This window comes from Lissotriton helveticus, chromosome 4_1, assembly GCF_964261635.1.
Source record: "Lissotriton helveticus chromosome 4_1, aLisHel1.1, whole genome shotgun sequence".
In the NCBI taxonomy this organism is placed as follows: Eukaryota; Metazoa; Chordata; class Amphibia; order Caudata; family Salamandridae; genus Lissotriton; species Lissotriton helveticus.
In genome coordinates this window covers 1,109,913,843-1,109,927,851 of record NC_136063.1, presented here as the reverse complement: position 1 = coordinate 1,109,927,851, position 14,009 = coordinate 1,109,913,843, and the positions used below count along the sequence as shown (strand labels likewise).

The 14,009-nt window shown below is 43.0% G+C and overlaps 1 protein-coding gene across 1 annotated transcript in view; it reads left to right on the top strand.

Moving 5' to 3' along the window:
- LOC144828114 (dynein axonemal heavy chain 5-like) overlaps nucleotides 1-14,009 on the top strand; it is a 1,079,012-nt gene that overhangs the window by 575,242 nt on the left and 489,761 nt on the right. Inside the window, exons 56-57 of the mRNA XM_078686235.1 lie at nucleotides 6,474-7,138; nucleotides 11,687-11,967. Coding sequence (XP_078542361.1) covers nucleotides 6,474-7,138; nucleotides 11,687-11,967 — 946 coding nt within the window. The remainder of the gene's footprint in view (nucleotides 1-6,473; nucleotides 7,139-11,686; nucleotides 11,968-14,009) is intronic.

Genomic DNA, 14,009 nt, shown 5'->3' with positions numbered 1-14,009 from the left:
TGTTTTTTTTCCCCATAGATTGATGATGGCCCGCAGCCTCCCCAAAAGCAAAGTATTGTAAAAACCATGACAAACCAAAACAATCATTGACAAAGCCATAAGACCTGCGACCAATGTCAGGCGTATTGGCTTTGCCAGTGCATGTTTTTCTTTGTTTCCTTTCACCCTCTAACATACTTTACTGCCGCTCTCAAATTAAAGTAGGGGAGAGGAGTTGGCCTAACGGCTAGGGCGGTCGACCTTGAATCTGGGAATGGGTTCGAGTCTCGGCAATGACGTTGAACATCCCGTGATTCTGGGCAAATCACTTAATCTCCCTGCACCTACCAAAAAATGAATGTGTACTCATGTAATGCAACTGGTGCTATGTAAATCGCTCTGATACCCGATTTAGGTCAAGTTCGTGCTATATAAATCTCTGTAAAAAAAAAGTAGAAGTGTACAAGGTGTATTGTTATATTCTGGAGAGCCAAAGACTGATCACTGTGTCCATGGTGCAGGCAGCTGGGATACGAAATCCTGTCCCTTCAGCCATACACAGCGTCTTGCCCTCCATCGCCTATAGGAAATCTGTTATGGCATCTCTTTTCAAACCTCCCCAATGTTAACACGATGTTCAGCATCAACATACCGCTCTAGAAAATGTGCAATCAACAAATGTGGTGAGTAGTGAGAGTAGTAGTGTCTTATAGTTACTAGCACCATCAGGTAAATTTGTGACGTGGAGGGTCCTATTAATGATTCTGTTCCTAAATGTCCCCATCTTTGTTATAATAACTTTAGACATAGGACTTTGATCCTCTCTTGCTCTCTGGGGTGCTAGCATGGGGGTGATTCGGCTGTGTGCTGTGGTCGCAGTGCATTAAGGAAGAGTGGGAACGCTGATCCCGAGTGCAATGGGACTGGGTCAGTGGGTGCGGAAGAAGTGGCTACTAAGAGCAAAATAGCCTGGAACAATTTTGTTGGCCTTTCGCCTACGGGTACGTTGAGATAAAATATTTGGTCCGACTGCACAGTTAACAGGTAGTTAAACCTATTTTATCCAATTTTCTATCTACTGATTTTTTACACTAAGCTGGGCTATTCAACGTTGGCATTAACCATTCAAAAAGGTTGTGTTTTTTAAACAAAAGTGTTGGAACTGTTTTGGCAAAGTTAAAAAAAAAACTGGCAGGGTTGTTCTCAATAGATCCTGTGCACTTCGGCCTCTAATGATATGTTATGCATAGATATGTTTGTCACGCTCCAAGCATGTTACATTTAGAGCACGTTGGGTATGGGAAACTAAACCCGAATTGTTTTTAAGAATGTTGTGCTGTTTTATACCTGGTAAAAGTGAATCCACACAGTTAGTCCCCGTTGCATGGGGTTTAAAGCGTCATTGAACGTTCCACGTGGTACCAATAATTGCGGGTATGGGGTTTGCATCCAACAGAACTTTGCAACTCTTAGTGGGGGCCTTAGCCTCTTTCCCATTGGGCCAGTACGTTTGAGGTTTGCTTTATCCATTGTTAACTTTATAGCAATTAAGTGAAGGCACTAACATTTCATTATCAAGAGTTAACACATTTTTATTGGAACCCAGAAACCTGTGGTAATAATAATCAGTCTTGGCAATGACAGGAACCAGGCCCTGACTCCTGTGGTTATTGCAAGCCTGCAGGTGATTGCTGTTTTACTCACCCCCTGAAAATACATGGCTAAAACGAAGATGTATCCAGCAGGTATTGCATTATTCGTGAGGGTTGGTTGGGCTTGTTTCACACACTTTACAAGGACAGTCTCAAAATTTGGAGACAGATTCAGACACATGGCTTTTTACTCATTCTGCTCTGTGTTGCGCAGCACTCCCCTCCGACTGTGAAGTTTGTCTTTATTGCTTCCAAAACGCACGCTAGGCACGGCTCCGTCTTAAATTATTTAATTAAGTTTGTTTCATGGCTCAAGTACAGTCACAGGTCCTCTGTCATAGGAATCAAATAAAAGAGGCTATTGTTTCGGAATGTGTAATTCTTTGTGCGTTTGTGATCGAAATAAGAAAATTCACCTTCTTAAAAATACAAATGCAATACGTTTTATGTGTTGCAGAACAGCAGTTTAAGTTCTGAATATACAGTATCTTTTTTGCTATATCCAAATAAAAATGCCGTGGGAACACATTTGCGTGGCTGAAAATCACATTTCAGAAAACATTTTGTCAGGTTGAATCCGACCTTCCATCAGACTCAGCCTCGGGAATGTGGCTTCTCTCCACGCAACATGGCGTTTGATTTTCATAAACCATGCGAACGTTTCAGGCTCTGGCAAAAGCCCTGCAACGGGGCAGATGGCTCATTAGCATGAGACGGAGCTGCTTCCATAAATTATTATCCATGCACATGTCAGGCGAATAGATGACTGAGGGCCTTTCCCGCGCCTCCTGCCTTGAAGCCACTCGTCCACTCGAATGCTGGGTGTGGATCACAGATCCCCTCGCTCGCCAGAAGCCCGTGGGATGCAGTTACTGGAGTCTGTGCTGGCAGCCGTGCTCTGAGCAGGACTAAACTCAATCCACAGCGCGTGGTTTGAGCTATGAAAACCTCTCCTCACTGCATTGCCACTTAAGGTTACAGCTTTTTAGGCAACAGGCGCTAGATGGGAGGCAGGATAGCATACTGAGGAGCCTTACAGCTTTTCACTTCTTGCAAAAACCGACAACTTCTGGCCAAATACATGTTAGCAAAGTTTTAATTTGGTCTACTGCCCCCAGGGTCTTGTGATAGGGAAATTGTAACTACTGGTAGAAAAGGACACATGCTGCCAGCCTGCTTAAGCCTAACAATTGTTTTCAGAGAGAATATATGCATTCCAGTAGCAAAATGTTCAGGTTGGTACATTGACACGACAAGAACTTTGATAAATCAGTCTTTTATGTTCTAGCCTAAAACCACTCACCAGCCTCATGGTTTCTTAAAACAAAATAATACTTGCATATAAACATACAGTGGATTTAGGTCAGCCTTCTTCAACAATTGGTTTATTAAAGTGTTTTTCACAATTTGCTTCAGTTCTGCACATCATACAAATTGGAGCACAGGCAGTGTCGGATTGGGATCACAATTAGGCCCGGGCACTCCCAAAAAAGCGTCCCAATCTCATGTCGTCCCTCTAATGGCCCAATATGTGGTTAGTCTCATTGGGCTCATTTTTAGAGAAATGTTTGTTAATTTAAGCATTTTAAAGCTTATAGAGCCATAATATTGCTGAAAAGTAGAAGCACTGCAGTTTGGTCGGGCTGAAGGGTGAAAACAATGTCCCATGGGACACAACACCTGATCTGGCTTGGGTTACCACCTGGCCGTCTTTTTACCAGCTTGACCGGTATTTTAATGTCATGGCTGGTACACAGATTTGCATTGAAGCTGACGTAATGTTTATATTTATCAAATATATTTTTTTATATTTTTGTTCAATTAAAAAAACCTTTTTTTTAAGGCTTCTCTTCCATTGTGATCAAGTTAAGTATGGAGGTGTAATTGCACTTTCAGACGCTTTCCTGCAATTCTAAATTTGCGCTTGTAGGACTAAGACATACTATACTGTCCCACTTTCACAAGAGCCCTTAGAAATGCAAGGAAGCCCCTTAAAGGGATAGTCTTTTTTATGGAAAAAAAGACTCTGTAGATATTCACATAATTTTCAGGAACCATACTCCTGACACTCCCTGGGTTAACACCTACTGGACATAATTATGATTATTGAATTTTTACAATCATGTGGTAAATTCTGCAGTCATAAGTCATAGCTCTACCTCTAAAATTTAAATTTGTGCATGCCGATGTTGGAATAGTTTACACAGATGTAATTTTTCTCAAACAAATGTGACACCTGCCAGAGAAACAGTTTTGTGACTTGGCTTTGAATGTGTTGCGAGCGGGTCAATAATGCATTCCACCTGCTCCTGAGGCATATGGTATAGAATTAAGTTGTGATTGCATTTATATAGCACTTACTACCCCTAATGTGACCATTTATGTAGTGCAAACTACAAGCAACTATGATGTAGCATTTTAGAAAATGTACTTTTGTTTCCTGAAAATATACCCCAAGTACAGATTATCTGAGTGTAAACCACAGATGCAAAAGGTGGAAATCGCTTACTTACAACAAACATACAGAACACTGTATGTAATACTAGGATCCAAAGCACATAACCAAGAGTAGAGACCGAGGGTCATGAAGCCTCTTCAAGGTGCTATATCTTTCAATGCTGTCAGCTAATTTTAGGTCCTACAAACAGCTTTGAGTTTGTCTGCGTAACCCCGTTTGTGGACGATCGCAAAAACCTTACAGTGGGCTTAGAGTTTGCCCATTGCTCACCATTGGTTGGCTTTGCTTACTTCTCTTTAGATGACCTACTGTCCTGGTCTTGTATTTGTCCCTCTCCTGCAGAATAGCCTCTTTTCCATCCTTTTGATTGGACGAGTCGAACCATTCGACTGTTCACATTAGGGTAGATGCATTTTTATTGAGGACTCTCTGAGTGCATGTGTTTTCTTGCTCTCTCCCTCGTGATGTGATACCTGCCCCACCTGATGTGCTAATCACCCCTTCTCTCTCCTCCACGTCCATTGCTTCCCAATACCTCATACCCTTGTCATACTTTTGTACGTCTCCATTTCATTAAAAGCCATCCCTGGAACAAACATGAGACTATATTTATGTTATTAGCCATTTTCAAGTCTTCTCTACATTCAGGAAACAATACAATCTCCTATGTATTTTAGCACTTTTCACACCAGAGTTAAATTAAAAAACATTAGTGTACAGTTTTAGTCCATTTTCGTGATACAGCTTCAAAATGATTTCTGAAAATATAGAGCTATAACAATTTTTTATATACCCACATAATGTTAAGGGGTTGTCCCCTATGGTTGTATGACAGACCCCGCATGCATTTACCACCCATGACTTTACACCGCAGTCAGTACCTCTCCTGTATATCTTCTCTAGTCGTATATTCTAAAGTACATATTTCATTGAAATAAAAGGCTTAAGCTGTCAGTTCTCTGCTCATCTTTCTGAGGAAGGCATTTTGGTTTTGTATTTTGCTTAGACCATCTTACTCCTAGCAGTTTATTCAATCCTGGGGAACCAACCTTGGTGCTGCAATTTTGACACATTGTGTTTGAAAAGTCTAGCAATTCATCTCAATCGTTTGAATTCCTGCCTGATATTTACAATCTGCATGTTCAAAAGCTAGCATGCTCACTCTTGAGTCTTTAATATTTCTGAAACTGGTAAACGTTGGGCAACAATAACACTAATTGTATATTAACCCCTCCCAGGCTTATGACGGAACCGCTCCGTCATGGCCCTCGGGTGGGCTGTGCTGGTGACGGAGCGGTTCCGTCATGGCCCGCTCGCCGCGCCTGCGCGGTGCTGATTTCGAGCCTGCGCTGGCGTTCTAAAGAACGGGCGGGGCCATGACGGAACCGCTCCGTCACAAGCACAGCCCACCCGAGGGCCATGACGGAACGGTTCTGTCATAAGCGTCGGAGCGCCGCGCGGACGCCCCACCCCTTAGCGCTGCGGCGGAATTACCGCCGCAGCGAAAGGGTTAATCGCGAGAACATCAGGGTATCGCGTGGCTATTCAGTTAGTCATTGTTATTACTAAGCCAGTGTGGCCTTTATGTTCTTGCTAAGATATATCAGGCACATCACAACCTCCCTTTGTTGTAGTAGTTCTACCTGCCAAACTTCATTGGTTTGAATCGAAAGCCATCTAGTCAAACCCTTTGGGCCTGATTTAGATCTTGGCAGATGGAATACTCTTCACAAATGTGATAGATATTCTGCCCGCCGTATTACCAGTGCCTTATATCCTATGGCACTTGTATTCGGCAGACGGGAGATTGTCACGTTTGACACGGAGTATCCTATCCGCCAAGATCCAAATCAGGCCCTTCATCCAGATTCACAAAGGTTTTTGCCCTGATCTGTTCTAAAGCAGATCAAGTAAAAGCATAGTTTGTACATGCACCATTTCACAAAGTAAATGTACCATCCGAAAATTGCACCGTTTGTTCACACATTTTTTGCCTATATGCATCTGCCTCACCATCAAATCTGCACGTAGCAGGCCAGCTGATGCAGCAGGGTGAAATCTCACTGCATCAGTCATGTCCTGGCCGATATTTTATACTTGGACATTTCAAACAAAAATGTGTGTACAGTAGTTAAAGTAGTTTGGCCATGTTTAAGTACTAAAACGTGTTTTTGACTAAAAGCATTTGGCGACTGAATATGTGTGTATTTTCCTACATATGAATGTTTTATCAAACAGACATTCTTTGCTTTGTGCATGCTCTAGTTCAACACAACAATGACCATTTTTTTTTTCTATAATGGGTGTTTCAGCACCTTTGTATAAAGTCTTTGTTGTATTTAAAGTTTCGATTCACATGTGATGCCCTTCTGCCCCTTTCATAGAACTTATGGCACCAACAACCTCATGGATGACCTGAAGATTCTGTACCGCACCGCAGGGCAGAAGGGGAAAGGGATCACCTTCATATTCACCGACAGTGAAATAAAGGATGAGTCCTTCCTGGAGTACATGAACAACGTGCTGGCCTCAGGGGAGGTTTCCAATCTGTTTGCTCGCGATGAAATTGATGAAATTACACAAGACCTAATCTCTGTCATGAAGAAAGAGTACCCAAGGCGTACACCCACTGGCGAAAACCTCTATGACTATTTCCTATCCCGCGTGCGAAGCAATTTGCACGTGGTGCTTTGCTTTTCTCCAGTTGGGGAGAAATTCAGAACCCGGGCCTTGAAATTCCCTGGCCTGATCTCTGGCTGCACGATGGACTGGTTTCAGCGTTGGCCAAGAGACGCCCTGGTGGCGGTGGCGCAGCACTTCTTAGCCAATTACAACATTGAGTGTACGAGCGAGGTGAAGCAGAGCGTCGTCAGCACGATGGGGACATTTCAGGACATTGTTGCAGAGAAATGTGTTGAGTACTTTGAGAGATACCGACGTCAAACATACGTGACCCCGAAATCATACCTCTCCTTCATCAGTGGCTATAAAACGATCTACGAAGAAAAATTTGCAAATGTTGGAAATTTGTCCAATCGCATGAAGACAGGTATAGTACAGATTGCGCTCATAACGGACAGAGACAGTATGCTAAAAAGGTCATCAAGAATTATAGCAAACATTGCATTTGAAAATTGTAAACAAAAGAAAATATGATATATAAGATTGTGACCCCGAGGCTGCTGCAAAATGTCTTGCATCCAAGTAATAGGAATCACTGTTCATAGGTTCTGCGATCAAGTTTTACTAACATTTTGAATATACTGTACTATGATGGTTGTTTTACTACGTCACAGTTTTTGGAAATGATGCTTATCACCGTTGGTTCACTTAACCTAAATGAAGGGAACATTCAAGTGATGGGGCTGAAGTAAGCAGGATGCTACATCAGGTGGCAAATAAATATTTGGTGATGAGATGCTTTATAAATTGAGGAAGCGCATCTGAGCAGGACCAGATTAATATATTGTCGTGTTTCATGTATTTTGAAATCAGTTTGGTTAAATTATGCATATGCTCAGAAACTTTTACACTACACGCTAAAATGGTATAGTCAAGTTGGGTAACAATACCAATTACTATGCGTTTACAAAACCATATATATTAATAATAATGTAGTTGACTGTGACACTGAAGGACTTTGTGCATTGAGATTGGTTAAATAGCATAGTTTCCTTCAAAGACAGGTGTCATTCTTGGAGTGAAAGTTGCTTGGGGGTTTTGGAAGATGTCAGTATAGCTCAACAAGCTGCCTACATAAACGTTAACACCATAATTTACAAAGCTTTTTTTGCCATCAATGTTTACTAGGCTGTACAATAAGTATGATCTCAAAACATAATTACATATCACTATTCATAGAAACACAATTTGCAGACATTTTATTTATTTATTTATTTTAAGAACTTGTAGAGCGCGACTGTCACCATTACAGGCATCCTGGCGCTAATAGAATCCAAACCCAGATAGAAAACGAAGCAGTAGGGTAAACCAATGGAGAGAGGTTAACCACGGAAAAGCCAGGCTTTTACCTTTTTCCTAAACTGCAGAAGTTCATTAGTGGCCCTAATCTCGAGGGGGAGAGTGTTCCAGAGTCTGGCGGCAGTCACCTGAAAGGATCTACCACCAGCTCTGACCTTCCTAAATCTAGGAACGACTACCAGTTTAGCATCCGATGAACGGAGGTGTCTGGAGGGAGTGTACCAGACAAACTTAGACCTTAAAGGGGCTGGGCCGCTTCCGTGGAGAGCCCTGAACACTATACAGAGGGCTTTAAATTGGATCCTTTGTCTAAGAGGAAGCCAATGTAATTGTGCCAGGGCGAAAGGTCCGTGAGATCTCCTAGGCAGCCCCAATGCCAATTTAGCCGCCGCAGATTGGACCCTTTGGAGTCTGTCCAGTAGATACTCAGGGGACCCGAGCAGGAGGGCGTTACAATAGTCCAACCTGCTCAAGATGGTACATCTAACCACTTGTGCAAGGGCATGAGGGGGTAAGAGGGGCAAAACCTTCCTGAGTGAGCGAAGGATGGCAAAACAGCCGGTCGATGTTTTCTGTACGTGAGTGTCCATACTGAGCCCGTGGTTCAGCATAACTCCTAGGTTGCGGACAGAGTCCGCAGGCCGAACGGTGGAGCCGGATTCCGGGGGCCAGAAATTGTTGGGAAACGGACGAGGGATCCTTGTTCCAGCACTAAAGAGCACTTCAGTTTTCCCGGCATTAAACTGAAGCGAGTTAGCCTTCAACCAGCTTGCCGTAGTCCTTAAGCAGTTATGTAGGACCTCCACAGAGATAGATTCCTCTCCTTCCAAGGAGAGGATCATCTGCGTGTCATCGGCATAGTTAACAATTCGAATGCCGAATCCTTTAATAAGCAAGATTAGTGGCCTAAGGTAAACATTAAAAAGAATGGGGCTGATGGCAGAGCCCTGAGGCACACCATGCTGGACCGGGGAGAAAGGAGATTGAAAAGGAGGCATTGAAACCACCTGCTGCCTGTCCTGCAGAAAAGAATGGAACCAATTCAGAGCTGAGTCTCTCACCCCTGCCTCAAACAACCGCCTCAGCAAGATCTTATGATTAACTGTATCAAAGGCGGCAGACATATCGAGCAGAATCAAAAAAGAAGCCTGATTTCTGTCTGCACGCCTTTGAAGTTCATCCATGGCGGTGATGAGAGCAGTCTCGGTCCCATGGGCCGGCCGAAATCCGAATTGATCCTCGTCAAGAAGGAGAAGTTGTTCTAGGTGGGCGGAAAGAGTATTACTAACCACCCGCTCAACAATCTTGGCGGGAAACGGCAGCAGTGAGATGGGCCGGTAGTTTTTTGAACACTCAGGATCCAACTAGAGTTTTTTTTAGCAGGGGGGAGACTAACGCCCGTTTCCAACGAGCAGGGACGGTGCCAGTCACCAGGGATTGATTGCAGACGAGATGGAGCGACGGAAAAAGCTCGTCTGCAAATTCCTTCCATATTTTTGGGGGGACTGGGTCCAAAGGCGAGCCAGAAACAATCCCACTCGCTATATTAGAGAATTTTTCAAACGTAAGCGGCAGGAACTTGAGCAGAGATCTATCCAGAGCCAAAGCCGAGTTGGGTGCCAGGTTAACCGATGGGACAGGGCCAGGTTCCTGAGGGGAGTCACTGTCAAGGGGAGTGTCCAAATCTTTAAGAATCAGATCGATTTTTTCTTTAAAGAATATGGCGAGATTATCACACAGGTCTTGGGAAGGGACAATCACATTCTTGCAGGCGTCCGGATTGGTAACACTGTTTAAGATGTTAAAGATACTCCTGGCATTATTGGTGGTGTTACATATCAAAGAGGAGTAGTAGTCAGCTTTAGATTTTTAAATAAGATTTTTATAGACAAGGATCTTAGTTTTCCATATTTCTTTTGCGGATTCATTATAATCGCGTCTCCATTTCCTCTCTGTTTGTTTACAGTCTAGTTTAGCTGTTTTGAGATCGTCGTTGAACCAAGGAGCAGAATCTCTACCTCTAAAGATGCGATTTTTTAGAGGAGCACTTGAGTCAACGACCGATGAAATACTGGTGTAAAAGGAATTATAATTTTCATCCGCACCCTTGTTTACATCAAAAAACGACTCGAGATGGAACAGTTCGCCAGAAGAGTGTAGTCGTGACAGCGCTTTCCAATCTCTGCATTTGATTTCTCTAGTTGGGGCCGGTACCTTATGCAAATCCTGTTTCTTATATAGGAAGAATTGAACTAAGGAGTGGTCTGTCCAATCCATTGGCAGGGTGTCTCCCATGACCACCAAATCTGGACCCGCAAAGACCAAATCCAAAAGATGGCCGGCTTTGTGGGTAGCTGTAAACACCAGTTGTGAGAGACCACAGCTGACACAGGTTTGCAAAAGGTTTTCAAGAGCAGAATCAAGTGTACCATTACGCCAAAGATTAAAGTCCCCAATAATGAGTAACTTTTGATGGGACATGTATGCTCAAATGTAACTTAAAATTGCAGAAAATTTATCCGTATGGAGGATTTTCTACAGTTATTCATTTAGGCTTAGGAATTCGAATATGGGTGTTCCAATGAAGGAGCTGATGCAAGGCCAAATTAGAAAAGCAACCTATGGCAAAAAAATCATACATTTGACATTATCAACAAGTCAAGCATTCCCACTGGTTTTACATACCCAAGCTACTCGCTAAAATGCTAATAACGATGATCTAATTGTGCACATTTGAGTGTTAAAAAGTTGCATATAAGTATTGGTTTCAGTGAACGTAGAGAAAGGAATGTCTCAGTAGTGAGTACAAATGCACGTTTTCTCAACACTCCTGCAATTTGTCCACATTGGGTGGAATCCACTAGAGTCCATATAGGGGATTAGGAGTCCACATGGAAATATATGACTATCATATATTTCTCAATGTAATCCTAGAGATTTTTGTGAATTATTAGAATGCAGAAATATTCACAAACGACCCATCCAGCAGTATGAACATGGGCTTAATTTCCCTAAGAGGCACATTGGGCTTCCCCTCTCCTCTCTCAGTGTTCTTACAAAATATTAAGGGTGTCTTTTAAGTTCTGGTGTGAAGTAGGTGTCTTCAAGGTCAAGAACTGCGTAGCATGGTTAAGTACACCGTACAGTGCTTGCAATCACTTACTTTACCTAAGTCACTTGCTGCTTCTCCATTTGTTTGTTTTGAGTCACATTTGGAATTTACGAAATGTGATTTTACACACTGAATTTTATTTACTCCCATGTATAGTTACACCGGTTTTGTATAAAAAAAAATTGAATGTTAAAAGTGCACGGACAAGAAAGCAGATCTGCTTGTACTCCTCAAGAAATAATAAATGGAAAGCGGAACAGGTATGCAGCTGATGCTTTCTGCTACAGACGCAAGAGAGTTTGCTCCCTATGGCTCTTTTTACGAGTAGCCTAGAGTGGTATCCCAGTGGCAATGCTTCAGGTGGTCTCAAGTTCAACTGATCTAATTCTGGGAGTTGGCCACGTGACTAGGAATGCCTATTCTGGTGGTATCTTTGTGGAAATTACATTTGCTTCTAAACAAGAAGTTACTAATGGACGGATTTGTTCTTTCTCATTCCTGAAGGTCTTGCTAAATTGATGGAAGCAGAGGTTTCTGTGAACCAGTTGTCCAAAGAATTGGTGGTTAAGGAGAAGGACTTGGCGGTTGCATCCAAAAAGGCGGATGGTGTTTTGCAGGAAGTTACTATGAAAGCACAAGCTGCCGAGAAGGTGAAAACGCAGGTGCAGAAGGTGAAAGATAAAGCCCAGGCCATTGTGGATGAAATTGCTGTCGACAAAGCAGCAGCAGAAGAAAAACTGGAAGCCGCAAGACCAGCGCTGGAGGCAGCAGAAGCTGCACTGCAGGTAAGTAGTGTGTTAACAACTGATACACAGGCATGAGAGCATGAAGACATTGTATCTTCCAAATGGAGACAGGTCTAATAATTTCTTATGCTTCACAAAGGACTTAACTAAGGTAGGATAATCGTTCTTCATTTACCTCTCTCTAGAATCAGAATGCTTAATTGCCAACAATTTAGAATATCCGTAAATACATTTTTTATTACAGTATGTAAGTTGATTAATATCTAGACCTACTCACAAGGTCAAATTTACTTTAGCTCCTTCTGATGGCAGAACAGTTGAAGATCACACGAATAACCTAGAACTAAGCCTAAGATCAGATGAATTCCTAATATTCTCTATCAATACAGTGGCTCATATAGGAGGTTAGTCAGTTTCTAAGCACTCCCGCACTCCCCTTTTTTGACAGGTGAGAGAACTGAGGTGCATGGATTTACCTCTATTTATTCATGATGACATCATCATTTGGTAGTGAGCCTTTAACTATAAACACTAAATATTGTTGGTCAGTGGTGTAGCTAGACCTTTTGCCACCTGTGGCAGTCGGGGCAATTGCTGCCCCGCGACGACCACAGGTAAAAGCAAGGGGGGGTCAACGGTCCCTGTTTTTGCCAGCCTGCAGTGGCTGCAGGTAAGAGAGCAGGGAGGGGGCCGCTGCGCACAAAACACGTGCGGCCCGGACGCAGACCGCCCCCCCCTTTGTTACTCCACCGCTGTTGGTGATCGCTAAGTGATTGCAAACATAGGAACATTCCTGGAAGAAACTAAACAGAATACAGGAGCATCGCAGTTACTTTAATAATTTAATGGTTAGCACTGTTTACAGGCCTGTGCTGTGTGCATTTGGTTACATATTTCAACCACAATGCTATGAAATGGAGGATAAGAATCCTCCTGCCAAAACTTAGTTTCTTCTTTTATACAGCAATTTACAGTTTCTCTACACCACCTTCTTTTACTGCCTTACGAGTTTTGTGGCATGCTTACCCTTACTGACTGGCACCCTCAGTAGTAGCGAGAGGGCCTGGTATTCATGAGAGGAGGAGGTTCAAATGAAAAACCTAAGGGTAATTTTGAGGCTGGGGGCCTGTGCTAGCAATACCTCAGCTGTTCCACAACCTGGGGTTTGCTGGGTCTACAGTTCGCATATCGGGCTGGCAGTAGGTAGCCAGCCGGCCAACCCGACCTGCACACTGAAAGGGGCAACAGTATTGATGCAATAGCAGAATTCAGCCCGCCCCCTTGCCTCACGATGTACCCAGTGCAAGCTGGTGGAAAAAAAGCATTATTGTGCCATTTTATTTATTAGTGTTTGCCTGCTGCACTCACAGCAGACAGGGCGACGCTCCTCCGCCATTTGAGGATTTGCCCCAGTGCAATACTAGCTCTTCAAGACCATTCTTAGAGCCAGGCTTAGATCTATGGGCAATTTGAAATAGCCAAATTATCACATTAGTGGGAGTGTGATAGTTAGTAGGTAGCATTGACAGTACTGGATGGATCAGCGGGTGATGCACACTGCATAGGTCTCCTGAGATATAGCTTGGGCTCTGGTACTCATTTTTGTACAAATTAAGGCCTGGTACACTGTATTTTAGGTCTGTCAGCAGAACACAGTATTCCATTCTACTTCACAGGTGCTATAATTTTCATAAAGACAACCATCACTTCTCATAAACCATCTTCTGTGCTTGGCATGGTGGACTTGAGTGAGAACCTGGGGCCAGATGTATGAAAAGACTTTTTAAGGAGTGGTCGCTAATTGCCCATGAACTTTTGTGAACTGGCTTTAAGTTTGGAATGTGACCTATCCATACATAATTAATTCCACAAAATGCTCAGTGGCACAGGTTGCAGGACAACCTACCTAATTAATCTTTAATTAGTCACTCCTGTGATTGGTTACAAACATAGTTTTGGTAGCCTGGAAGGAACAACAGATCACCATCCCTGTGTTTGCATTCCTAAATGTGAAGTTTTGGGGAGTTTTTTAAGCAGCCTGCGTTGGCTTTTTTTAAGCAGCCTGCGTTCCTTATGTATCA